This window comes from Pezoporus occidentalis, unplaced genomic scaffold, assembly GCF_034315485.1.
Source record: "Pezoporus occidentalis ecotype Australia unplaced genomic scaffold, CSIRO_AGI_Poc_V1 ctg130, whole genome shotgun sequence".
Lineage (NCBI taxonomy): Eukaryota > Metazoa > Chordata > Aves > Psittaciformes > Psittacidae > Pezoporus > Pezoporus occidentalis.
In genome coordinates, this window is record NW_026913104.1 from 1,839,224 (window position 1) to 1,866,790 (window position 27,567).

At 39.4% G+C, this 27,567-nt stretch overlaps 1 protein-coding gene and 2 long non-coding RNA genes across 5 annotated transcripts in view; 2 read left to right on the forward strand and 1 right to left on the reverse strand.

Annotated features, from left to right (window-relative positions):
* LOC134158598 (uncharacterized) lies at positions 1-26,051 on the reverse strand. 3 transcript variants are annotated; one of them, XM_062608695.1, is made up of 40 exons: positions 25,722-26,051; positions 25,090-25,313; positions 24,546-24,710; positions 24,129-24,311; positions 23,771-23,891; positions 22,926-23,036; positions 22,000-22,162; positions 20,894-21,053; positions 20,376-20,564; positions 19,214-19,403; positions 18,766-18,905; positions 18,132-18,269; positions 17,371-17,591; positions 16,695-16,852; positions 15,973-16,200; positions 15,079-15,414; positions 14,506-14,904; positions 14,145-14,315; positions 13,491-13,648; positions 12,916-13,056; positions 12,366-12,504; positions 11,901-12,091; positions 11,496-11,621; positions 10,663-10,843; positions 10,092-10,245; positions 9,705-9,837; positions 9,041-9,292; positions 8,266-8,406; positions 7,749-7,997; positions 7,240-7,431; positions 6,649-6,816; positions 6,365-6,508; positions 5,405-5,615; positions 4,435-4,521; positions 3,587-3,709; positions 3,055-3,203; positions 2,275-2,361; positions 1,443-1,589; positions 645-1,090; positions 1-295 (listed from the first exon to the last, which is right to left on the reverse strand). In XM_062608695.1, exons 1-40 carry the CDS (start codon positions 25,912-25,914, stop codon positions 64-66), a joined length of 7,341 nt encoding a protein of 2,446 aa, XP_062464679.1. In that variant the 5' UTR covers positions 25,915-26,051; the 3' UTR covers positions 1-63. The 3 variants fall into 3 exon arrangements, with proteins under 3 accessions (XP_062464679.1, XP_062464680.1, XP_062464681.1); XM_062608696.1 differs by lacking the exon at positions 7,240-7,431; XM_062608697.1 differs by having other exon boundaries at positions 25,090-26,051.
* On the forward strand, positions 4,821-14,788 carry LOC134158605 (uncharacterized). Its single transcript, XR_009962830.1, has 4 exons — positions 4,821-5,253; positions 11,373-11,448; positions 11,785-11,915; positions 14,664-14,788. It is a non-coding gene; the product is annotated as an uncharacterized LOC134158605 (long non-coding RNA).
* LOC134158603 (uncharacterized) overlaps positions 22,186-27,567 on the forward strand; it is a 34,375-nt gene continuing 28,993 nt past the window's right edge. Inside the window, exon 1 of the long non-coding RNA XR_009962828.1 lies at positions 22,186-22,750. This is a non-coding gene — a long non-coding RNA (uncharacterized LOC134158603). The remainder of the gene's footprint in view (positions 22,751-27,567) is intronic.

The following is a 27,567-nucleotide window of genomic DNA, read 5'->3' on the forward strand; positions in this document are numbered from 1 at the left end:
GCCCGAGGACAGATTCAGAGGACCGAGTTAGAACCAAACCACTGAGTGTTCTCTTGTGTACCACTACAACTTTCTGCCTAGGTCTAATTTCTCTTCTAATGCATTTATTTGTTTTACCAAACAGTCTTTCTCCAAACCAGTTATTTCAAGGTAGTAAAGAAGCAAGTCTTCATTGCCTTTACTCTTTAAAAACTGGTGTTCATCCTCTATGATACGCACCAGCTCCTCAGTTAACACATCCACTTTATCCTCAAGTTCTGATGTGGACAAGTAAGTATGTGTTTCCTCTTCAAAGCTAAAAAAAGAAAGTATATATAAATATATATGGAAGGGAATGCTAAAAATCATGCAGTAGAAATGCCATTGTTTAAAATGGCATCTCTAGACTCTTCACAAGAGCCAACCAGAAAGACAGATTTCCCTGGAAAGTTTTCTGTTACAGTGAAAGTGATGGTAGCTTAGGGAGAAGTAATCGCTCTTTCTGTGACACAGGCTGGCATCAAATCTAAGCTCTCCTTTATAGTAGAAAGTGAGGTAATGATGAAGAGGTGCCATGATTTGTTTTGTATCAACCCCTCCAGATGGTTCAGCTGTTGCTGTCTTTCTACAACTGTTACTAATACTTCTTATCAAATCACTCTTACCGTGTCCTCCATCCAGACCTGCCCTTTTCATGGCTGCTTGAGGTATGAAGGAAATGCTCTTTTTTCTTCACAAGCAACTTGTCATTTACTGGTTCCTCAAATTCTCTCTGGAGTGAGATGTTGTTCTTTGTGTTATGCAATAAGCACAGAAGTAAAGAAAGCAGATCAGTGTTACTTTTACAAGCCTTTATTTGATTTCTTAGGGAAGGTGAACTTTCAACAAGACCAGGTCTCATGATATTTCTTATTACCTGCTCAAAGGCTTCCATGTCTGTGAGGCTTTTCACTTTGACCTCAAAGAGTTGGGAGATGAGTCTTACTTCCTCCTTGGAGAATGGTTCTTTCTTTAGCAACAGCTCATTTATTCCATAACATTTATCACCCTGGCGAGCTGCTGACAGCTGGAGCCTCAGAGAGAATGTTTCAGTAAGACAAGCCTTTAGTGCCTAGAAAATAAAAACAACTAAAGCCAACTACCAACAAAAGCCCCTAACCTGTATTCAGGCAGGATGTTAATACATGATATGGTGGATTTTTCTACTGAATTGCTGCCTACACCTACAGGGAAGAAGTGTTCTTTAGCTACTGAACATGATTCTTTCTGGTGTACAGCCACTGTGTAACAATAATAGCAGTTCAGGTAACACTTAGCTATTTTTATTGTATCTCTCCTTTTAATTTTTATTATTAGAAGCTCTACAAAGATGTTAAACCCTCCCTTTTAAAATGGCATTTTTTTTTTTTTTTTTTTTACAAACACTGCTATAATGTAATTACTTTTGGAATGTGTTGACGTACCTGATGAAAAAGCCTCAGAAAGAGTGGGTTGGTGTCATGGTTGAAGTCAGCAGCAGTGATATGAGCTAAGCAGTGCACAAGGAGGAGAAGGAAACTTCCTACAGAACTCAGGCAATCCTTTAAAATGAACAGCTTGTGCTTTGAATGCTGAGAAATAACAAATATCCAGAGCTGAGATGAGCACAGCCGTAGTCAGCTCAGCTGATGAAAGTCTTCAAATGGTTTGTCTCAATTTTAGTGAAGTTAAAAGATTCAGATTAGAGTCCTGGGGATAGCCATGTAGACACGAGAGCACCATTGTCATAAAGCACCATTTAATACTCCACAATGCAAATCTAAAGCATTCTTGCATTCTGTATCTAGACAGTTTTATATTTGCATATTCTGAACTTCTCTCTCACCATCCCAGAGTAATAGAAATAAATAACACTAGACAGATTCTATAATTTAATTACAGCAAGTAAAGTGCCAATACAGTGTTGATCTCTATAAAGCTGACTGTAGAGAATTTGGGAGAAATGGAAGTGGTAGAATTTGGACATGAGAAACAGGGTAAGCATTGCTGATTTAATAAATGTGCTTTGGGTATGACCTTCCTACTAACCATCTATTCAAACCCAGTATCCTGGAGTGCTCTGTTTAGTTTGTGTTCAGATATATCTGGAGTATACCATTAACATGTGAGAATTTCTTAGATCAATATTTTTTTCCTAGAAAGCATCAAGCATATTACAAATTGAAAAGTATGAAACATTTTTGCATTTTATTTCTTATTCCTGTAACTTAATGGATATGATAATGAGAGAAATGGCTAGATGTGAAGTTGACAAACCTGATAAAAGAACGAGTTTCTGAAGGCATTGCCGGTGACATTACTAAGAGGTATGCTGGAGGCAAGACACAGGTTAATTTCTGGAGCCTGAAAAGAGAGGGAAAAATGCTTCTGTAAAAAGTGTGTATGTACATCAAATCTGCGAAGTAAGATGGGATTAATGGGATAAAAGTTCATTTAAATGTCAGCTTTGATTTGCGGCAGGTTCACAGAGCCAACAGCTAGCCCTGAAAATGGAGACTGTTTAAAAAAATCAGCTAATCATAGCAGTTCATCTTGCCAGTTTTCTATTTAAGTAAATGAAAGTCTACTCTAGCCCTGGAGCTTTTGCTGTAGTCACCATGATTTTTATTACTTTTTGATACTCTTATGAAAGACCCTGGAGAGTTTACCTAGGCGAAAGCCATAGTGTGCAAACTGTATGGAAAAATGAAAGAATCTTTGTTCCAAGTTGTAAAAGAAAACATGTTATCACAGTATTATGCAGTATGCAGGGATTTGGTAATGCAAGAATTAAGCATGTGATCAAGAAAAATACCACAATAAATATAAGAACTGATCATGGATTGTGTGGGAGAAAGGGTTGACTTCACAACAGTCCTACACCATTGTGGAGAAAACAAATGAAAGTCAATCCCCGATGCTTGCATGCTTGTCCTTTCCTATTTCCTCTTACCTTATAAGATCCTTTGAAGCCTGTTGGCTGAAGAATTTTTATTATAACCATCATGTGGAAGCATGATAGTTTAATATATATAGGTGAGGATATTAAAAACTTACATCAATGTGCAATCTGAGAAACCGTAGGATGGAGATGCCGTATTGATAGATGACAAACTCTCTTGGAGAAAGGGTTGCAGGATCAACTACTGTTAGTTCTTCTTGAGTCGTTAATGCATCCTGTATACCTTGATAAGTACTTGCTTTTTCTGCAAGAACAGTAGCATTTCATTAATTGGTTTTATATTTTTGTTTCCTTTGTCCGAGAGGTAACACTGCAATACAAGTGTACTGCATTTCTCATCTCGATATGAAGATAAACCCCAAAATTTCACTTTTCCTAGGCCTAGAATGGTGACATTAAGCACATGAGTATGTGTCAGAGCTGATCAGCAGCAAAGTCAAGGTTATTGTGTTCTGACTTATTCAATGGTAGAACACTTTTTCAAAAGAGAGCAACTTTATGATGTTTGTTCAGCAAAGTCTCACCATAATAAACACAATCAACAGCTACTTGAATGATGAAACTGAAATCTTCACATTACACTTAAGTTCTTACTTTCTGGTATAAAAGAACAGAGCTGAAATTTACTTTTGTCCAGCCTTTGGCTTTCTAACAGCCCAGCTGCCACTGCATGACTTTGGAGCTCATCGTTCACATCTTTCAGAAGACCAAGAAGAAAAGAGGATTTTATACACTTTGTTTTATCAGCACCTGTGTAAACAAAAATGGAAATACTGCTTTCCTAAGCAATCCATCTCTTAGTGTATTTTTTCTTTAGAGAATGTTTCACACACTGAAATTACATAGACAAGTAAGGCAAAACAGGCAGTTTTGCTGCTTAGAACATGACATTGAACTCTAGGCAAAGATGTTAATGTTGCAGAGAAAATATCTTTCTAATCAAAACTCTTTACATTATCCAATGCACTAGTTTTATCTTTTTTTCATGTATCTCAAACATTAGATGGAAGTCTGCTTAAAAAGGAAGAATGATATGTTGAATTAAAAGAAAAACACCCAAACAAAACAAAACCCTAGCTCTAACCACTGACAGAATACCCCCCCAATAGTTACTAAATATGTTCTTTGTCACCAATGCAAATGAGCAAAAAAATTCTATCTGCCTTAAACTCTATCAATAGTGACTTTCTATCAAAGTGTCAAATTCTGCATCTCATCAGAATTGATAGGATTTTTTTCCCCCTAGCTAATAAATACAACATTTGCCTAAATTCTCTAAACCCAGTATTTGGTTTATTATAAGGGCTCCATCATTGCTAATTCAGTTACAGGCTTATGCAGATACCAGATGTGGCTCACATATTGTTAAGCAACTAAAAAGGAGGTAGTTGGCATGAAAAGGAGCCTCTTGTGAGTTCGTTTTGTGCAGCTCTATGTGTGGGGTAGTAGCAAATAAAGCATCTTAAGGTTTTTACCATACAGAGAAGGTGGTGTGAGCTGTGGATTCAGAAGAATGATCCTGGATGCCATCAGGTGTTCTGCCTGCTTCAGCACCTTGATATCTGTGAGAACAGTATTTACTAGTTCATTACTGCAAACAATTCCAGGTAGGTTTCTGTCTGTTCCTGTCATTGTTCCATAAGCTAACCTCAACTTTTCTATGTAGTATTTGGGCCTAAGGGATCAGTTTATAAATCAGATGTTAGGAATGAAAGTTGTACTTTTTGACCAAATGTCTAATTTTTGAAAGAGGTTTAAAACCAGAAATATGTTGGAATCTCTTCAAGGGGCTAGATAAGGAAATCTTTCCCTGTCATTCTGATAATTTTGTTACTCTTTGAACTGTTTGCTTTTCAGGAAGTTCTGGGAGTTGCTTACAGGGTGATAAGGGAGCAACAAGGCCAACTGGACTGCTTGATGCACTTAGTGTACGCTTTCCTTAATTTTAGTTTTGCTGCATGAGGAAATTATTTTTCATCAGTTTCAAATTTTTTTTTTGGCCATATTTCTGTGTTTAACGGAATTCCAGGACTGTGCTATCCCACTTTATCAAGCTAATGAGTAAATGAATGCCTGTTTACTTCATAGCAAAATTGTTGGAAAAGACTCTGAAGTATTAAGCAGTTGATCACATGTGATAGTGCAACTGATCCCTGTGGAACCTTTTCAATTCAAAGAAGAGGAAGTTCTCCTGCTTACCAAGTAGCTGCTGATGTTTCAAGAAAAGCATTACAGAACTGCTAACCCTAAGGCTGGAATAAGCTCAGCTCTGCAGATGCATAAACATCGTCTAGGTAAGGGATTTAATTTTATTCACGTCCTAGAAAAAGCAAGCACCTATATAAGTATCCAGCTTTACATTTGAATTTTGATAATACACTTTACTTGAAAGGGTGAAACCCTGATATCATCTGAGCTGAAAATTCTATGCCAAACCTGACTTACTCTTAGTCAAGAACAATAGGAGCTGGTCATCTGCCTTGTGATGTATCCCTGGGACCGAGTAAGAGTTGGTGATGGATGAGAGAGGGCTGTTGCTTTGCTGAGTCTCTTTTTCTTTTTTTGCCTCTTTTGGTTTCATTCTCAACCTCTGTAAATCTGGGTGAAAATCCTTTCCAAAGAAAGCTTTCATTTCAGTGCATTCTTTCATCAGGTTCTACAGTGAAAGGAAAGGAGATACAAAAGTAAGTACTTATAAAAAGCACAATGGAAATTTCATATTTGGTTCTATGAGAGCTTTTCTTTACTTCTCCCCTTGCATAAACCTGGGGTCTGTATTTTAGAAACTTCTACTCCTTTGCATTATTCAATTGCCTGAAAACAATATTAAGCAGCAAATACAGAGACCTCCAGCAGACTGTCATCTTACAGAGTGAAAGGTTTCTGGCAGTACATACTTTGTGTAGGGCAGACCCTAGCTGCTAAGTGTGCTTTCTACAGTTAAATTTCTCAAACTCTATAATGATTAGCACTCTGTATGAGATATGCCATTGCTGGAGTACCAGTCTTTGTAATCCTTCAGTAAAAAAAGAGGGAAGCTGTGTGAAGGGAGGTAGTCACATTGTACCCTATCGTGCTACTCAGCATATGCTGTGGAACCAAACTGTGTGGGCTTCAAGGTGACATTTTTGTTCTGAAATGAAGAAAACTCTCTTAAGATCTATTTGTTCCCTTGTACTTTCACTTGGGGGACAGCCTACTTTTGAAAGCTGTGCTTCTCCTATCCCTTTCCAGCTACTTCCTAATCTCTACATTTAACCATTTTCATGTATGTGTCATGACTTCAGGACATAATCCACACAATGTAGCTGCAATCGTGTCTCACTACCATTATGCTGTTAAGCTAATGTGCATCTGACACAGCCTGTTAGATTAGAGAAAATTTGGGATTTGCTGTTTTCTAACCTGCAATGGATCAAAATGACTTGAAATAGTCATCTTTGTTCTTTTACTTCCCAGGAAGAGTTTCAGCTGTTCCTCCAGCCTTCTCATTTTCTGCTGTCTGAATTCTTTCAGTTCATTGGCTATGATGTTAGCTTCATTCAGAAACTACAAGTCACAAAACAAACCATAAGATCTTGGAAAGAGTGATACTTGGAGAACAAAGTCTTTTGTGCAGTAACAGGAGCAATGCAAATTATTTGGCATTTTCTGAATAAAATTCCTAGGTAATATATCTTTAGTTTTACCTTGTCCTGCATGCAGCCTTTTAGATTTCTGACTATTTCCTTAAACTGTGTCTCTCTCAGTTGTAACAACCTTACAGTTTGTATAAATTCCAGCACTAAAAATATATACTCTGTGTTGTCCTTCAGGAGATATGAAATGTCCCTGGTGTCATCACTAATCGATAACTCCTGAAAGATAAAATGGTCGTGTGAAACAGAACATGAAATTTGTGGACCTTCTTTGGTTATCTTACTTTCTCTGCAGTACAGTGAGAGCAGATTTAAGTCAGAGTTTTTGCAAATGCCATAAAGGAAGCCAGGTAACTGTATTTTACAGTCTTGTGCACCGTTTATAAAAAAATAAGGTTCTCAAAGGAGTTCTAAGTAAATCTATGTTAAAACGTGGATCTGAAGTATCTGATCTTTAGTAGCTATGTCCAAGGCTTTTCCAGTTCTTTTTGGCATAAGAAGTATAATATACTGCAATCTGGAGTTAGCTGTCCCTTCTCTATAAATAGACACAATTCCTGAGAAGTTTGTAAACTTCAAAGGGTAGTGACAACACACTGGAGGAATTCCAGATTCTAAACCAAACTATCAAGAGAATTTTACTTCTACAACAAGCTGTTCCAGGCCTGTGCCCTCCTTTTGGGACCTCAAGGCAATTTTCTTGAGCTTGTAACAATCTTGTAGCAGAACGACTGTTTGCCGCAGGTGTCTCTGAGATAGGATGAAGTATGCCATGAGATTGCCTAACTTCTCTCCTTCTGTCTCCTGGATCACTTGCATTTCTTTGGCTTGCATCTGGAAAGAAAACATTACAAAGTCTTACAGATTACTTGAAGACTTGTGTCTAAGTGTGGAAATGTTCCAGTTCTCACTGCAGGTGTGAAAATAGGAATCCAGAGGGGGAAAAAAAAAATGAAATGCCCTGAAGAATAATGAAATCTATCAACTTAAAATGGGACTTCAAAAAGTTTCCTTTGATGGCATGAGTCAAATAGTTGCGAACCACATAAAACATTGCTGAACCTAAAATAACATGCCCAGAGATTTTACTAAAGTCTCATCCCTCTGTATAGCTGTTGGCAAATGACAATACAATGCTTTAGCTGATGTACCTTTTCTTCTGTTTGTGCTTGAAGTTCCAGTCTGAATTGTGCCTGCATGTTTCTCAGTTCAGCTTCTGACTCTTCCTTTAAACCTTTAAGCAAATCCCCTTCCTGATGATGCCTCTGGAGAAAAGCCACTGCTCTCGCTACTTGCTGTTTCTCTATACTATGAGCAACCTCTCGGGCTGCTTCTTCACCATTATTTTTGTAGCCAAAACTGTTCAGGATCCTCAACACACCTTCTGGACAAGTCAGAATCTGGAGCAGGTAAGCACAGTTATAGGAGCAAATAAGTTGTGTTTTATAGACATGAGCTTGTTTCCAGCATTAGGTTTGTAGTAATTGGCAGGGCTTTTGACAGCAGGGTTTTGCCATGTGCCTGCACATATGCTCCAGCCTGTGTGCCCTGCACATCCTGTAGGCTGTCAGGCAGGATGGACATCTGGGCACTCACAGGCTGTGTGAATTACCTTTGAGAGGCTCATGCAGGGAGGGGTGAAACATGAAAATCATGAAATGCCTCTACCTGAAGGCTGCTGTAGACATCCAGGACTCTGTACAGACATGTTTGCCTCAGAGCTTCCAGCTTTACTATCTTTGCTGCTGAAACTTGTAGTATTTGAGTTAGAGAGTCTGGTGAATGCTTGACTTCCCAGGAATGTAGTTTCTATCAAGCAAAAGAGAATAAAGGGCAAGGATTTTCTACACGAAGTAGCACTGTGGTCACCAGGATTAGTGAAATCCAGTTTCCTACAGAATTGTGATGGGAAGCGTGAGTCAGTTTGGACTAGTCTTTTCTCTAAGGGGCTCCAGTGGAAACTTTTCCTACTTATAAAGGCATGGAGTCACTGCAGGTTTTCCTCATAGGGGTTTTTAAAGTCTGCTTGTCTCCTCTACCTGCCTGTTTATTTGCATCAAATTTGTAAGTGCTTTAGTTTCCAAGTCCTCTATTCCCCTGCAAAGTTAAGTGAAATCAGGAAATGGATTAAAAAGTTTGGCATTAGCTTAATAAGAGATAAGCAGACATCTGCTCCCAGAACAGATTTATAAACTGTAGAATTACTCTCTGCATTAGTAAAAGCTGCTTGTATAAATAAGGTTGTCTCAAAGGTGGAATTTACCCACCTGGAGCATTTAAGTTATGCCTGTAGCTGCTCTGATAGTACAGCCACTCATGTAATGCCTAAACTTAGTATGTGTGTTTGTATCACCCAGTGAAGATTACATTCATTCTTGCAAAGCAGTGAGGTGATAATAGCAGGACTAGCATAAAGAAAAATAAGCAAATGCTTTAAACTCACTTGATGCTCAGTGAAGTTAGAATCTGGGATTTGTAAACCAAGAAGACAAAATGAGAACTGATGCGGAATTTCTTCCAGGAAATGCAGGGTCTGTTTGGGCAATACTAAGTTTGGGCTGAGACCTGAATGCTTGATTTCTTCCAGTTGTTTCTGACGGAGGCTTTGTTCAGTGTGGTGGTGGTGTTCTGACAGTTCTTTCAGAAGCGAGTCCTTTGTGCTGGTTGCTTCTGTTCCTTTACTGGTCCTCATCCCCTGAAATTATAGACATAGCACCTGAAACATCTTCATGATCAGGAGCAGCAAAGAAATGAGAATTGACTCATATTGAACCTGAGAGCTAAAAATCGTAGCAAAAAATAAGACATCAGTGTTTGTTTAAGTAACCTAAGTAGCCTGATTTACTGTGGAATTAAGCACCCAAGTGTTATTGAAAATAAGGCCACTGTTTCTTTTGCCTTCACATTGAGAAAAAACCCTAGTTCAGTTTCTGTTTTGCCTTGCAGCGGTCATAACAGAAGATTTCTTTCTTCTTTAATAAATCCCCTTTTGCATCAATTTCCTTTTTGAAAGTCATGTGGGAAAATTGAAAGGAATTCAAAAAGGTAATGGAAAACTTTATTTTCCTGTGTATCAGCTGAGAACTCTAACACAATGCCAACCTTACCCAACTTCCTGTATGGTATTCCTTTTCCTCAGCCTTGGATAATTCATAAAAGGCAAAGATAGTGTTTATTTCTTCTGTCAGTAAGGACAGTTCCATATGTGCCAGTTCACAAGCATGCTTCTCAAAGAAAAACCTACAACCAGATATGCATGAGACAGGACTGAAGAGACATCACTAATTTTAAACAGTCATTACTATGAGGCACCTCTAAAATTCATATGTACATTGCCTGGAGAACAAGCAGTAGACTGTAATAGGTATCTTCTGTTGAGCCACATGCAAAATCCAAATATAAGCCTGCTAGGGATGAAAGCTTTTACACTTGCAAAGAATATATATATATTTTGTAACTGAAAGTGCAGAAGCAGTTAAACAAGGATTTCTTACCTTGTCTGGATTTCTTGTACGTGACTGGTCCTTTCTGAAAGTGAAGTGGGCAGAGCAGGTGAGGCTATGGAAACTGAAGCAGTTTCCTGACTTGTTTCAGCCCTTAATGCCTCTGAATGAGCACCAGATGCTTTTAAAGTGGTTGATGAGTAGCCTGTAGAAAACAACAGAATATATTTACTGCTGAGTCATTATTTGGGTACAGTCAAACCCTATTACACACTTAGGATTTTTTTTTTCCCTTAAGTGTACAGTATTCAATAGTTAAAGTAGCAGTGCTCTTGGGCTAGAAGGAAAAGCAGTTGAACAGCTTGTATTCTTCATTTCTATTTGCTCCTATACGGCAGGCAGACTTGTACAATGTAATATCCAATTTTAATATTCTCAGCAGGGGAAGTAAAAGCTTTGCTATTCATTGTTAGGTTTGTACTGCATTTTCTCTTGTCAAACTGAGGTTAGATTTTCCGTTCTGCAGGAGCTGCAGAACTAAAAACATAGAGATAGTTCAGGTGTATAAAAATAATGTTTTTTTTTTTTTTTTTTTAAATTTCCAAAGATTAAAGCAGCTTACCTGATGTCTCAGGTGATATACTGCTTTTGCTGTTTTCCTCCAGCATCCGAACAGTAGACTTGAGTAGCGGGATCAGGTTTTGTTGGATGACCTCATGTGTATTGTGTGAGATCCCACAAATGCCATAAAATCTGGTTGTCTGATAGTTTTCAAAACACTGTTGCGACCCAGAGAAAAGCACCTGAAACAGCATAAAGCAGACAAACCCCATTTCATGCCTGTCAAAGGTATAATTTAAAAAAGCATCCTGGCATTCTTTCTGTTCTTACGAAAACCTTATATTTTCAATTCATAGCCAGGCCTATGCGAATTGTGCAGTGACTCAAGAAGATGCTACAGCACTTTGCCTCAGAAGATTAAAAGCCTTTTGCAACGGTTATGGTCCCGTAGCTCCCAGCTCCCAGATTTTTCCATGTCCTTCAAGCTGTGCTTCTTCCCTAGGAAGTACAGAACTTCAGGTATCCAGCTGTTTAAAATCTCTCAGCAAATAGTGAAACTGACAACTTGGCAGTTGGACTAGATGATCGTTGTAGGTCCCTTCCAAGTGAATTGTGCTATGTTATTCTATTCTAACTTTTTTCCTAACTCTGCTGTTGAAAATCTGCCTTTTGAAGTGAAATTTCATTGAATTTCCAAGCATCAAATTCTTTGATATTTACTTTCTAAATCCCATTTTGGAACTCTCATTTAAGTTTTTTGTTATTTTACAGGGTTCTGATTTCTTGCAGCAGTGTTCTTGGATGGATATTCACAGAACATGGCAACTGCTCATGCTTTTGTTAGAAAGTAAGTAACATGATTGTTTTTTATTTGCCTCAAGGTGAAATCAGTACCTTTGTCTGCTGCATTTGGATATTTGACAAGTCCCTCAAGTATTCCAGTTTGGTGTATGCAATCTCCACACTAGCTTGTTGTTTCAGTATATGTTGCTGAGATTCAGAGGCTAGAGCAAGTATGGCCTGGAAGAAACGACACAAAATATAAGCCTGCTTCAAGTGAATTGCAAATTCTGGCTTTCATTTTCTTTCTTACAATATGGCAAATCTCTAGCTACAAAGCTGGTGTATCTGTAACAACTCTAGAGCGCTGGTCTGGATAGCCCTTAAAGATTTTATATGGTAGGTTGCATTTATTCTCTGTCAGTGACTGCTCGGCTCCTAACAGTGCCTCTCAAAGGTAGAGCAGAGTTCTGTGGGTTGAGACTGAGGATCTTCAGCCCAACCCAGCAGTGACCTCACCTTTCTGAGCTTCAGGTTTGTTACTGTCTCAGTACTTGAGATGTGGATCCTTTGCTTTTCTCTCTCTATCAGCTGCATGTATATTCGTTCTTCTTCTAGTTGCATCTTTTCAGCAAACTCCATCAGCTTTTCCAGTGCTTTTCTGATCTCCAGCAGAACCTGTATTTCCTGTTCTTTTTCATCTCTGTCAGCTATAAACAACAAATATTAGCAGTAGCACCCATCTGATGATCTGGAAATTCACAGAGCAAATCCAAATATGCCTTCTCAATGTGCTTCACTGCACCTACATTCTTTATCTTTTAGAAAATCACAATTTTCAGATACTGCCTCTGTGTTGTCTTCCTTCAGGAGGACAGAAGTAGTTTGTAAGGCTTAAGCTAACCTGTTGGAAGGAGCAAACATCACAGAAAACTATGTACAACCCTGTCTCTCTCTCCTCTGGTTGCAGTTACCCCTTTGTACCTTTGAATAGCAAGGATAGTTCAGTAGCCAGCTGGCTACTAAAGTATTTTGAAGTTCGTCTCTCAACTTCCTGCAGAGAGGACTCTTTGAGAAAATGGCATATTTCCTCAATGCCTTTCACTTTTTCCTTGTATTTCACCTGCAAGAAACGGAAGAGGAGTGGGAATTTTAGATAATGTTGCAAACTGCTGTGATACTCTTTCCTCTGACAGATGAGAGCAAAGGGTTGTTGAATTTGGCTATTGCTTTTTCCTAGCCTTTTAATTATCCTGATTGTGTAGAGACTGACTTCATAGCCCCTTGTTTCTGATATAAACCACTATGAACTGTGTTGTCTTTGTGTAGCTGGAAATGGTTGCACTGAAGTAGCGACACCTCTGTTTACAGTTTTGGTTTGCATCATACTGGAGGGCAGAGTGACTGGAATTCAGAGCACCACCACCTTGGGTACAGCATCAATGATATTTGATTTGATATGTGCGAAGAAGACTGCCGTAACAAAGTTTTAAAGACCTTTCCTGAAGCCATCTGCAAAATAAATGCACCATACCTTCTGTGCTTTTCCCTCTTTTGCAGCATCAAGGACATGAAAAAACAGTGAGTTAAGCCTCTTAAGAAGCCCTTCTTCCTTTTTTCTCCTGCAATGCCAGTATATATGCCTTGAGTTTATTTCCTTTTCTAGAAAGTCCAGCTGTAAAGCAGAGACAGACAAAACAGTTCAGATTTGCAGGAAGGTGATAGATTATAAACTTCATTAAAGCTAGTGATGTAACCTGCATTCAATGCTTTTGGCAGCATATATGCAACTTTGTTGCCCCAGAGGATGAATGCTTTGCAGTGCTAAGTCTCTGTATGTTATTTTGGGGTAGGGTAAGGATATGAACTAGAGAGTACAAGAATCAGCAGAAGAAGATACAGGTAGGGCAAGAAAAAGTTGATAATGAAAAGAAGAGATGTAAGTAAAATGGTATACATGTATTTCTGTTCATCTTGCACTGTAAGAAAATACTACTTATGGGGCATAGGAAGAACTAAAATTTCCTCTGTAGTGGAAAAGCATCAGCAAGGAATTTCCCACAGATCTCAAACCTGTAAATAAAGATAGTTTGCTAGAGCTATAATTACCAGATCTGGATCTGCAGCTCTTCTTGGTAAAGCTCCAAGAGACTGAACAGTAGGAATTATATTGTGTGTCCAGGGGTTGGTTTGGGCACCTATAACAGGCCCAGTTTCACCTGTAACTGGACTTATGGTTCTGGCACCAATAGTGATAGGGACAAGGCCTGTGAATAAAGAAAGACTAAGTATAATACTTCGAATTTAGATCATGAATTCTAGCTGCAGCCCTAGCTGGCAGCTTTTAAGTTCAAAAGGAACTGAGAATGATTTCAAATCACCCAATGAAAAACAAACTGAATTTTCCTGAGCTGAAAATGCTATGTACCAGGTGTTGGACCACTGCACTGCAGACCTTCATCTTCAGATAGCGTCAGTTTACTGCCCTGTCACTGAGAATAACATCAGAATAGTTCTCCTAAAGAGTACAGTAGATTTTTGAAGGTATGAAAGCCACCATGTGATTTGGTCTCAGTCCTAGCTCTCCTTCGCTGTTACTCTGGTGTTGCTTGTTCTGAATATATACACCATGAAAATTGGTATTTTCCATTTAGTATTGAAGTAGAAACTCATCTATTTTGGTAGGGTGTTTTCCTCACCCTGAAAACAATGTGTCCTTGTCTCTCTATTGTTTACATCATTCAAATCAATTTCATACTCTACCTTTTCCATTTCTATCTTCCATGGTTCCTGCAAGTGGAAAAGGCTGCCTAGTATTCCAGTCACAGTCTATTCCCAGAATTGGCACCATCAAACCAGACCCACCAGGATCTGGGATTTTCATTCCAAACACTGCAGGGATCCACATCTCTGTGCTAGGATATTTGATCATACCTAGTTTGTTAAAAAAAAAGATGAGAAACATAAACCATTAAATAGTCTTGTGATAAAAAGAACTGTTTTCAGAGGCTTACAGTGCTGATATCTTGGACAAATCCTGTGATGTAAATGGGTGCATTGCTGTAGCCTTCAGTGTAATGACACCTGTTTACTCCTTAAAACAGGCTGGCTGTTTTATACGTACCCAGTTTACCACCATTACTCTTGAGACTTGAAGCTATTTGCAGTTTTTTCTCCAGGCTTCGCAAGCTATGTATTGCATGATAAAACTTAGTAGTGAAAGACTTCTTCATATCTTCTACTGAAGCCTTTAGTGCTGCTAATCTGTCTGCTACCAGACAGGTATCTTCCACAACTGATGCCTTAAACTGTTCTATAGCATTCACCACATGACTTTGTGATACCAGCCAGTCAGCTTCCAGCACTGCTTGGTAACTTCCACTGTGGGGCCGCACCTCATCTTGCCGAAGGTGAGCTCCGTGTACCCGGGTGGTTTTCCCACTCAGAGGTTCGGTGAAGGCATCTCCAAGCAGCATTATGTTTCCAGAAGGACCCACCAGCCCACCTAGAGGTATAACTTCTCCTGCAGTCAAGAACAGGGAATGAGAGTCAGAATATCACCTGGCAACTTGTCATTATGGTCTGGTCCTTCCCGTTCGTAAAAAGGCACAATGATAATTCACTTCAATTGAAGTTAAAATAGGCCTTATGAGCAGTGCATACCTCACTCAGTGACTTGTGAAGGGCATTCACCTACCAGTGTTACTATCCAAACCGACTCCGAGTATTGGAACAATCTTGCCTCCCTTTGGCTCAGCCATCGGCCCCCCGATCTCCAGAGGTGTCAACATGCCAGTGAGGGGGTTAAGGTACGTCCCACCAACAGCCAGCTTTTGCCCAGTGTGAGGATGAATCGTAACTCCAAGCACTGGAACTTCTATTTCCGTCACTGGATCTAACATCAGTCCTCCCATAGCAAACAGATTTTCAGAACACAGGACTGGAAGTTTTGTCTTCACAGGTAGGCCAGTGTTGGGACAAACCGGGTAAGGAATGTAAGGGAATATGGGCACTTCAGCCTTCTGACGCTTACCTGTGTGTAGAACCAGAAGAAATTTAACATGGTTATGCAAAGTAATGCTAATGACAAGGAAGCTCTAGAGCTCAGAATGGAGACTATGGAGCTTTCAGAGGATGCTGATAGTAAAGGTCTGTTGTCTTTAGGTCCAGAATGAAATGAATGAATTTCTAACAATTGAATGTTTTTTTTTTAATATAATTTTTAATTTGGCTACTCCTTTAAAGTTGCAAGTTTCTCAGCTTATAATGGTTTCTACAATTTAATGAAGAGAGGGGCTAAAAAGTGTCAGAAACAAGGAATGCCTATCATTTCCTTTTATACAAACCATCTAATATGTCTTATCCACAGTAAGTGGATAAGTACTAGATGAACAATACTTCTAATGCCATGCTAATTAGAAGCTTTTGCAGATTTTCTTTAGGTTTTGTTATGGGAAAAGTATATGCAAGTATAGCACATTGTGGTTTTCTGTTTGTTAGCTGTTTGGTTTTTGTTTCATTTTAACCAGTGCTCCACTAAAACTCCACGAACAGGCAGTTTGAATAATTATTATTGCTTTGTGGCACTTACCTGAAGCAGAATCAACAACACAGACCAGCCTGGATATGATGGGATCATAACCAATGTTGCCAGCTACATAAAGTACCTTTCCAGTCTCAGGATGCAGAAAACAATCACTAGGTACTGGCCCAGGGCACTGCCCAGTCAGCAGCATGGTGCAGTGTGGGTAGGGATTTAACAGTCCAGTGATGGGATCCATGCAAACAACATCAGGTGCTCCAGCAGTGCCATTTGAGCCTAAAAGCAGTTTACAATAGAAGAGCAGGGTGGCAGATGTGTGAATAAAGAAACTGATCTTTCTACTGCCTTTTACAGAAGATTCTACATGCAATAATACTAGAAAGCAGACAAACACATTGGATTACTCTGATGCTGATTGAACTTATTGAGACTTGTCTACAGAATAGTTCATTTCCCTCTCTGTTGCCAAGAGATAATTAGCAAGCACCCAGCAAAGATTTTGATAAATGCACATCTGACATTCTTCCTAAGAAACAATGTGGAAGAGTTCTGCTAATGAGCTTGGTTTTGTAACAACCCCTTAATGCACAAGTCGTTACTGGATGAGGACTTGGTTTTCTGAATACAATCTCTTTTGACTTTGCTATTAGTTTTTTGAGATCTAGCTATTTTTCATGACCTGTATTTTGTCACCTGTGCTACACCACCCCACCTACAATTCCTTACACATTCACATCATTTTCAAACAAATTTCTTGAGGTTGTAGTTACCCACTAGCTCCTGCTTGGTAAGTATCCTGGTTTTAGATTTGTTAAGAAGGTGGGCTCCCATTCCATCACCCAGCACGCCCCATGCTTTGAGGCGGTGACTCTCTTTTGTTATTATGCTTGACATCTTGCTGCTTGCAACCTCTATCTGGGTTAATAGGCTGAAATTCAAGATATAAAGATGGTTACTTTGCCATTTGAAGATAAGGTAAAACAATTTAAAGGGAGCAGTAAAGGAAGAATTTTGATGGATGTGGAAATAATATCTGCAGTTTGACAGAGAGCTTGATGAGCATTTGCTTTGGCTAATGCAATAGAAAAGACCACTTTCCTGTTTCTCTCTTTTCATGTTAATGACACCATTCTGATTCTGCAGTGGTAGGACCTGTCAGAACATGGGTGGCATATTGTCTAGAACTGGTGTGATACCCCAGAGCCAAATTGGTTGGTAGCACAAGAAAGACCTTCCAAAATGTTGTTGTCCCAAGAATAAGATGAGAATATCTAGGCTTGCTTTACACAAACATGAGAATTATAATGTGATCTTTTGGATCAAGTATCCATTTTTGGCTTCCAGATGTATGTACTACCAACCACAAGCCAACCCAATTGCTTGCCACAAATGCTTTCTAGCTAGCAAAAATAAAGCTGCAGTAGAATTTTGTATCATGTTTACTACCTTGAATAGTCTGGCTGAGACCTTGTTGTTTGGTTTCCTTTACAAGCCACCTTATTTGTCAGCATCTCTGCCAGTCTCACCACCTCTCGCAAGGCAGAATTGAACATGATGCAATGCTCTTCCTGACCTTTCAGATCATGCTGTAATAAGTGTATCTGTTGATTTACATTTTCCTCGTATTCAGCAGCCAACCGCTTCCTTTGCTGCATCTCTTCTTCTGCCTAGGTGGAATATAAGATGCAGGTATCTATTTTTTGCTTGTTTGCATTTGGATAAAACTTTTCTGCCCTTTAATAAAGTGGCAAAGATTAGAAATTTAACATAATTTTTGTTTCACGCTTAGAACTTTTGTAACAACATAAACAATTTCAGTTCCAATGTTGAAAAAGAAGTTGCAACGCACACTTGAGCAGAAGAATTTATGCTGAAACCTCTGCTAGCGAAGCAGAGAGACAAGAGCTCCCAGAAGAAGAGATGGGATGTGCAGATGTACCAGACAGATCAAACAAAAAAAAGAGAGCAATCTCTCAGAGATTCATCTCTGTGTTAGTGCAAAGCAGGAGCAGCAACACCTTTAAATGTTTTAAAGGCCCAGAAGAGCCTGTGTTTCACAGACATCGCAGTGTTGTTTTGCAGCCTATGAAACATTAAATGCCTACAATTCCAAAAGTGAAGTTTTGTGCGGCCGTGCCTAAAATTATGAAAGTACGGAGAATTTCATTTGTTATTCTGTGTGTAAGTGTCACTGAGCTCAGCTCTACCTGCTGTTTTGCTTTTAAGTAGGCTTCTGTCATTGTGCTCTCATAAACTTCCATCACTTCTGGGGTACTCAGTGTCTTTATCCAAAGGTTTTTCAGTGAAGATATTTCACTTGTGAGCTTGCGATAGATAGTTTTTACCTTTGGTGGAAAAAGAAAAAAGGTTGCATTAGGACTGTAAGAGATGATTTAGAGATGGTAAAGCCTCTCTTCAAAATAGATACCTCTGTGTAATTAGAACCCATGCTGCTGCCTGAATTTTCAGTACAAAACACATTAGTGCTAGTTTGTCTCAAATTAGGGTATGATGATTTTGCCAGAGTAGTCAACTGGTAACTGCATGCTGTAATTCCAGCTCCCTCTGCTGTCCGTTTAACCACAAATGGTATCAGTTTGGTGCAGAGGTTGCGTAAGGCAACCAAAATGATCTGTCTTAAGGTCACTACTCTTTGCACTATGTCGCATGGTATGAACAACATAAGAATATAGGTACATATTTGTGTTTCATGTTCTAAAAACATGAAAGTCGAAACAAAGCATGTTCCTAATAGCCAAAGCTTCGTGAAATAATGGTAACAAAGTTACCAGTTTTAGGCTCTTTCTACATAAAAATAAGTAGCCCCAGAATGCAATTTACCTCATCTTTGAAATGGCCCAGTTTGGTTGTGACAGATAGTGATTGTCTCAGCAAAAGCTCAAAGAAAACATCGGTATTAAATGACTCAAGGTCTATCTGTTCTTCAGACTCCCAAACATCACCCCTCTTCAGGAAGCCAGCTGAAACATGGATATTCATTAATTAGCTTTTTTTTCATTTAACGCTTTTTTGAACAAAGAATCATAGAATTGTAGAAGAGTTAGGGTTGGAAGGGACCTTAAGATGATCTAGTTCCAGCCCCCTGCCATGTTGCCTAGGCTCTGTCCAATCTGGCCTTGAACACTGCCAAGGATGGAGCATTTACCACTTCTTTGGGCATGTAAAACAATTTAACAGCCATTGTACATTGCTAAACATGGGATTCTGGCTCCGTTATGTGCAAATACCCACATAGACACACCATTGTTTAGCCTTTTTGCTATCTGACCTGTTCCATCAGTGCTGCGAGAGTCATCATCCATACTACCTTTGTTCTGCAGCAAGGGGTGACATTTTTTAATGGAAAAGACTGTTGATACATTGGAGGAATAGCTGTCCAGATTATACTTCAGCTGCTGCCTTCGATATGGAGGGCGGGTAGTGCCTTTCTGTGGCCAGCTAAGTCCCTGACAAAGAAGCTGCAACACAAAACAAAACAAGGAAGTTCCTTTTCTTATTTTGACATGTTCTATTAATGTGATTCACATGTTACTCACTTAACAAGCAAGATGCATCATCACCTGTAAGGCAAGGACCCTGATGAGAGTTTGTTTTCGAAGTGCATCATTAAAGTCATCTGTTCTAAATCAGAACAATTACTAATCCCAGCAGATAAGGCTGAAACCAAGGGGAAGGAAGTGTAGTTATCTGTTGTTTGGATCTGCTGGATGAATAAATCACATTTTCTGCCATTACCTCACTGGTCTGGTTGCAGAAAAAGCCTGTTCATTTCAGAACATACTATAAGCATAAAAGAATGGCTGTCTGGGGACTTAACAGTCTGAAGGACCAGCTTGTTTTTTAATTGTGAAACAGAACATCTGATTTCAGGTATATTGGGATCAATGGGACTTTTATTCTGAATAAGAAGTGCAAAACTGAATGGCACATGAGTGACGACTGGAAGAACTTATTTATGACTGACAGTTCTTTATAATGGCATTCCAGGACTTATCTATGTCCTCTTATTTTGAGGCAGGCTTGGTCAGACATTAAAGAAAATATAATTATCATCTTATTGATCTTGTTCCTTCCCAAAGAGTTGTGAGGAATTTTATTATGGTTTGATCTAATGAGGCAGAAAACAGGACTGAAATTCACCTATATCTTCAATGTCTCTAAGTGACCTATGGAGCAGGTAAATATATTGGGGCTTTGGTGGTACTGCTGCATAGATTCACAGAGATGAATTTTACCTCCTATATAAAACCTGAATTACAGTCTATCCTAATTATTAGCCCTGTAGATGATGCCTAAGGGAACAGATAGCTTGCAGATTAGTTGTGCAAAATTTTATCAAGGGGTCCTGTCTTTGCATTTACAATGTCCCTCTTAGCAAAGAATTTCATATTCCATACAAACGTTTGGAATTTTGAGTAACTACTACTTACTGTCAATACCACAGAGGCAATAAGCAGTACGAGAAGTCCTGTGATCACTGCAGTAACTGCTGTCCAGTCAGGTTTCAGTAGGAGGTCTTGGTTTTTTGCAATGCCCACCTGTACAGCATATCTGGGTGTTGTAGGGAAGAATGGCCCCTCTTCATAGCACTGTCCTCCAAGCGGCATGACCCTAATGTACTTAATAAAATAAGCATAAGAAAGCTGGTGACATGTCACCGCGTCTGATTTAAATATGCATGATGATTTAAACATTAAATGTTACTTTGCCTGTTACACTGAATCAAAGCTTAGCAGCAGTTGCACCACTTCGCACTCATATATGCAGCACATATGCATACATGTACCACACCTGTAAACTCACCTGTACTGTATGATGTACAAAAACTAAAAGATGCTCACTATTATTTTTTAAACTTCCAATGTTTCCAAACATTTGTATGGAATATATAAAATTCTTTGCTCAGAGGGGCATTGTAAATGCAAAGCCAACATTCCGTGATACGGACCATTTTTTTGTGCCGATTGCTACTCAGCTGTAGCACATAGGTACCAGGATGCTGGAACTGGAAAAGGAAGAAGAGGAATTGTTGGGCTTCTCTAACTTCCTCTCTGAGGCTTCGAAGGTCTCCCCAGTCAAATTCAGCATTCGTGTTGTACAGGTTGTTTCTAAGAGCAGAAGTAAAAAAGTCAGTTCTTGTCTCTACCCACCTTTTTTGGGTAGGCTTATAATTACAGCAGAGATTTACTAAGGTACAGTTGCCATTTAAGGTTTGTCCATACCAGCAGAAAACAGCATCAGTGTGAGTTTGGGCACTGCACCTACAATTGTCCACACAGCTCTACTGTTTACTAACCGCTTGCTTTGTTTTGGGTTGCTCCAACTGGTTCTCCCCCCCAGAAATGTGCAGTAGAGTAAGTTAGCCCTAAGCATCGTGGATATTTATTTAGCAGTGAAGAGATAGTTACTGAGACCCCTTATACGTGTTTAATCGCTGCAATGTCAACATGGAAACCACATGTAGGTTTTGTTATTGATTACATGTCCCTGGTGTTATTTGTATACTTTGAAACTGGATGAAGGGCAAAAAGCAAATCAAAATAACCTATAGGGGAAGAAACCCACAAAACCACCCAACCAAAAAAAAGCCACAAAGGAATAATGAAAGCTTTCATTGCAGTAAGATCTATTGGTTTCCATTTGGGTTAGTTTACCAAAACCTAAACCATAGCTCCAATTAGATCACAAAACTCAATAACTACAAGAAAGGGAAGAGAACTTAAGGTCGACTAGAGGGATTATACAGCATAAGTCAGTGAAAAGACAAATTATAAAGAGTGTGAACAGAGCTCAGAAATAGCATCAGCAAGACAACAGGAACAGTATGTATGTATTTAATAAATGAAAGTTTTCTTAACAACTTTCATGCTGTTTCCTACTGTGCCACAATGTCTTCTCTGTCAAAAAGACATTAAAGTATGTTTACTAATGAGATTTACACTCTTCCTAATCATGTGTTCTCTTAATTCTATGTTGAAAAACAGGAAAACTTCAGCCTTGCTCTCTGTAGCTTAAGTGCATTAGAAAGGTTCTATATTCATCATTTGTACTTACACATCATAAACAGGGTAATGCTCCTTGGAGACAATGAATATGATAGTAACATTAACATTAATGCATGTGATGGGATTTAAGATGCCAGTAAATATGATTTTTGATGTGGAGTTTGAGGGTTTCAGGCTTTGTACCCAGGAATGTTCTTCATGGCGAGACATAACTGTAAAAGCACAGACCTTAAGTTTGGATCATTACTAATCATATTCTGTCTACAGAACAACTGCAGGATATAGCATTTGCTTTTACTTTATACGACTAAGCTTTATACATGCAAATTTTGTTTCCAAAATAAGGCTTACTGTCAGGACAACATGCAAACATGCCACTGGCTTGCTATAGATTTGAGGATTTCTCTGCAACTGCTAAAGAGGGACTCAAGTCCTGCTTTCCAAGAGGCATGCAAGTGGAAGGAGGGGTAATAAGGAAGTGATCTCACATGCCCAAAGCTAAAAAGAGGGTGTATAGAAATGAAGAACAGAGCTAAACTATGGATCAGAACTACTAAACCAAAGGAGAGATGTAAGAGGAAATGAGGGAAGCTCAACTCTTGCTAGTTGCTCCTGAGCTCTGCCCTCCCTCCATGACAGTCAAGGTGGTCATGGCAGCACACACAGGTGGAGGCAACTTTTGCCCATACAGCTGTTTCTCATTGCACCTGGGGGAAAGGCAGGGAGCTAGAGAGAAGCAGTCTGCTGACCAGTGGGTTTGGGCTGTGACTGCAAAGGATCAGACTTTCAGTGCAGACAAGGTAAAGCTTTATGTTTGACTTTGCTCAGTGTGAACGGTTTCTCCAGGAGTTTGAAGATGGTGAGGTCTGTTTGATTTAACCATTGTTATTTTCTGGTTAAGCTGGGACAAAGCACAATTAAATCTTAGAGAAGCTGCATTAAATACGTGCTTTGGAGCTTTATGGGAGAACTTACCTGAATCTATTGCTGAAGAAGGCCGATCCTTGTTATGTGATGAAGCCTCATTTAGCATGAAGTTGTGGAATAGTTGTGGGTCAGGATCATACACCCCTAAAAATCCTTTTCCTGAAGTGGTATAAAAAGCATTGGTCACTTCTTGTTTTCAATAGGCTGGGTAGTGCTTTTTCTGCTAGTTTATAGAGCATCTGCTCACCAAAGACCCCAAGTAACACTTAAAAATCTAAACCCAAATGGTATACTTTTTAGTTCTTTCCTCTTATTTTTGAGTAGTGCTTTGATTGGGCCTCACTCCAAGCCTATAGGTTTTGTTTGGTGTTGCAAGACCTGTTCCTTAAATAGCATCTGGTTTACCTTGGCTGAAGTCAATGAAACTGAGCAAATTATTACATCTTATTGTCATTACTAAACTTTGGTTTATTTGCATGGTTGTGCAAAGAGTGCTTTTAGGATTATGGCTTTGTTCAGGAGAAAAATATGTTTAGCTACTTCTGATTCTATTTGGTAAACACCCATTGATATCTGAAGCCCAAGGGAAAATCTTTATGGACAAAGGACCTGAGAAAGGAGTTCAGGCAAATCTGTTTATCGTAATTTGGGGAATGGGAGGAAATTTGTGAATATCTGTCCTTTCTTGTACTATTCAAAATATACAGATTTCAAATGCCTGTTCTGGGATTGAGAAGGATGATTTTTGCATGGAGTTATTAGTTTGTATTGCTGCATGCTATCAGTTTATATGCATCAAGATTTCTTATTGTTTGTGTTATAAATAGGCTTGTGTGTATAAAAGCCATTTAATATACAGATAATACTATAACTGTTCTTATTCTTTCCCTTACCACTCATTTTCACAATGAATGCTGGATGGGTATATTTGCTTTGTTCTGAAGTGCAGGTGTCTTTTAAAGAGAAATATGGTCTCAGTAGAACTCTTCTTAATTCTTCTAAGAAAACAGCAATCTAATAGAAAAAGAGTTCAAAGATTTCTTTTTTTTTGCATTAATTTTGCATACAGTTGTAATATAAGATCACATACAGAAATATGCTGTGCATAGAATAGTGTCTGGGGGTTTTGTTTCTTGCTTTCTGTAATTTCCCAAGAAAAAAGGAATGAGGATGTTCTTTGGTTAAAGGGTTACTAGAAGTCTAAAAAGCCTAGCAAAATAGGTAGATTGCGGAAATGACTGCAGCTTTTACCTTGCTCCCATTTCTATAAGTGACAAAAAGCTGAGCATTTTTGTCTGTACAGGCGACCTGCAGAATATCTCTTTGTTGTCTTCTGCACTGAGAGTTACACACACTCTCCAGACTGTCAGTTTGACAAATGCAGAGGCCAAGAACCTTATCATATCCTTGATAATCTCTGGGGACAGTGCAAACCTGCAGAAGGAAAAAAAGGGATAAAATAGCAGTACAAATAATGTCCAGGTGTTGCTTAAATGAGGAAGGGAATCTGGCTTTCCTGTTTTGGGTTGAAGAAGAGGCAAAGCCTCCTGTGAAAATGCCAATAACACTTGGTTACCATGCTCTCTGTGCCTTCTAAAGGAAGAGTTTGAGCCGTTAGGGTAGTTTCTGTGTGATCTTTGGGTTTAACTAATGTAAAAACTGAAATACCTTCTCTGAGCAATAATGAACCCATCCTTCCTTGGTTAAACACTGTCCTTCCTGATTTCGCGAAGCTGAATCTCGACAAATATCATAAGCTTGTCTGACACAGTGTCTTCCATCATTTAAGGACCTCCAATAACCTGGAGGGCATGTGCAGTGAGCATCGCGGGGCTGGAAGAAAAAACAGGCATTTGCTTAGGAACCTGCAGTCTCATGCAGATACTGTTCTGTACCTTGCTGCATTAAGCACTGCACATTATCTGACCAGGGTCAGATGAAACTTTGATGACCATACACATACACTTTATCTTCCAGCAATGGGGGGAGGTTTGATGTAGCCCTGAAGAAACTCAGAGCATATGGGGACCTGGTGTCCCCTTCCCCCTCCCTACATTATTACAAATGAGGTGTAGGATTAAAGATTGTTGATACTAAAGAGAGAGAGACTGAAGAAAGAAGTGCAGGTGAGATAAAGAAGATGAAGAACAAAGTGTAAAGTAATACTGATATGCGTGAAGGCTGAAAAGCTTTTGCAGGACTGCTCCTGTACCTGAAACACCTGGCCTTTCCCAAGACAGATGCATGTCTCTTGCCCTTCTGCAGGCTGCATTGCCTCTGAGCCACATGGAAGACATGTATTTTGGCCGGGCATGGGATTGAAGAAATCCACTGGGCATGGCAAGCAGCTGTGCGATACCAGTGCTGCTCTTTCTGAACGAAAAGTTCCAGGCGGACATGGAACTGGTGTAATGCTTCCTTCAGGGCAGAAAAAGCCTTTGAACAACAACAGAAATGCTCATCAAATTTTCTTCTATAATGCAGCTGTATTGTTTGCATCTTTCTAGTTTAAATATTGTAGCTTATTTATGTCATCATAAACCACTTAAATCAGTTAAATGAATCCTGCTTCGACAAAAACATTCGTCCATTTCATTATTGTTTTACTATGCAGCACAGAAAGGAAGTCTTCTGATGTGTAAATCTCATTACACTGCATGCTCTGTTCTTGTTGTTTAAGCTTACTTACCTTTTATAATAGGAATTTCAGCAAGCCAAGTTATTATCTAAGATCTCCTGTAGCATTCAACAAAATAAAAGTCTGACTGCATTTTTATTGAGCAGTATATGACTGAGAAGCATTCTAAAGAAGCTAATAATCTCTGCTAAGTTATCTACAAATACCTGCTGGACAAATTGGCATATTCTCTTCTCTTTCGTTGCAATAAAGTCCACTTTGACAGTCATCATTTTGAAGTTGTAGTTTCCCATTGCCACAAGGCAAGCTTGAAAAAATAGAGAAAATGAAGAGGCAGAAGGCCATTTCTCTATCGCACCAACTAGCTTGATTTGCCAAATGCGGGTAAGTAACAAACATGCATAAGGAGAGTTTTCCTTTCAGCCACTGAATATTTGATGGTAAGTGAAAGTTAAAACATGGTAATGTAGTGGTGTAAAATATTCATGGAAGTTATTTGAGCCTGTTGTACTCCCCTACAGGTCATATAACAGAAGCTGTACTCTGTCCAATCTAAAGAATTTATATATGAAATATGACTGTTGCAGCACAGATAAGGGTTTATTTATGGCTATAGAAAATTGGCTACTGTACTTTGTAATATCAAGTTTTCAGGGTCCCTACAGCAGCCGTGATCTTTCAAAGTCTGTGAATCCGTGTTTACCAGAAAGGACCATCAGCTAGTATGGCGTGCATGGGGTTTTATTTTTGGGATAGGCAGCATAGTTTATGATGAGCATAAGCAAAAAAACCTGTTAAGCAATTTGTGTCTTTTGGGTGTTTACAACAGAAAATGGGGTTATGCATGGCTCTGTTTCTCAAGAGCTGTGGCAGCTCCTAGAATGCAGTTCAGGGACCCGCTTTTGAGTGCGCTCCTCTTTTTGCCATTCCTCGTGGGGGTTTTAAACGGCAGGAAAACCCGCAAGCACCGGTGATCCCGCTAACAGGAGCGCAGGGCTCTCTCCTGCCGCAGGTTCCCTTGTCCCACAGCAGGGGGCAGTGGGGCTCCTCCTGCCGCCCGCAGCCCGCGGTGCGGCGAATTGTCGGCGAGGGGAGGTAACGTAACATCTTGGATTAACGGGCGTTGGAGGCACTTCTGAAACCTTCTCCCCCTTAACAAAAGGCAGCTCCCCATGTGTCATGAAAGCTGTGTCTTATATCTAGCACAGGCTTCTGTTTTGAAGAGTGTAATCAAATATTCAAGAGCATTTCTGGATGATGCTTCCCGCTGCTCTCCTCAGTTTGTGCCTTCTGTAGCAATAGTAAATGCACACACATTTCTTAAAGATCTTTCACAAAACTACTAATTCAAAGAGCTGTATTTGGGCTGGACTTTCTAAGGATACAATAAATGAGTGATTTCCAGGTATATTTTGAATTTCAGTCGCTGTTCAGCCTGAAAAATAAAATATGAAGGGAGGGTCATTCAGAGAGAGGAGATGTTTATTTCTGGTTTTGCAAAAGTTAGGACTGTGTCTTAATTGCCAGCGTGTGGGTTGCCAAAAACTATTGCTGTCCCTCTGGCAAATACCTGATTTTACAATGAAGGGTTACTAGGTATACAGTTTTCTTTTATATGGGTAGTAATGGCTGGAGTCCCCAGCCAAAGGTTGTGCTTTATAGGGGAATGTACAATACAATATCCACTAAAACGGTTGGGTTCTTAAAGTGTGATTTATTTAGATATGAATTGCCTGCACTTTAAATTACAATCCAAAACATTCCCACTCAATGACTGCCTAACGCTGGAAGTGCCTAAACTTCCCTCCTTGTTTGAGTTTGCATTCCCCAAGCATAGAGATCTCTGTCTCTGAGCATGCCTGGAATTGCCTCCATTGGAGAAATCCTGTGCATAGGTCTGCCTAAAACAGATTGGAATGCAGGAACTAGCTGTGATTCTGCCTATTCTCCTGTCCCTGCAGGGCTTTGCTTTGGTGCCTAGTCTTAGAGCACACCTAGTAAATTCTGGTAATTGCCAAATTAAGGGCAGCCATTTCTTCTTCTTTGTAGTCT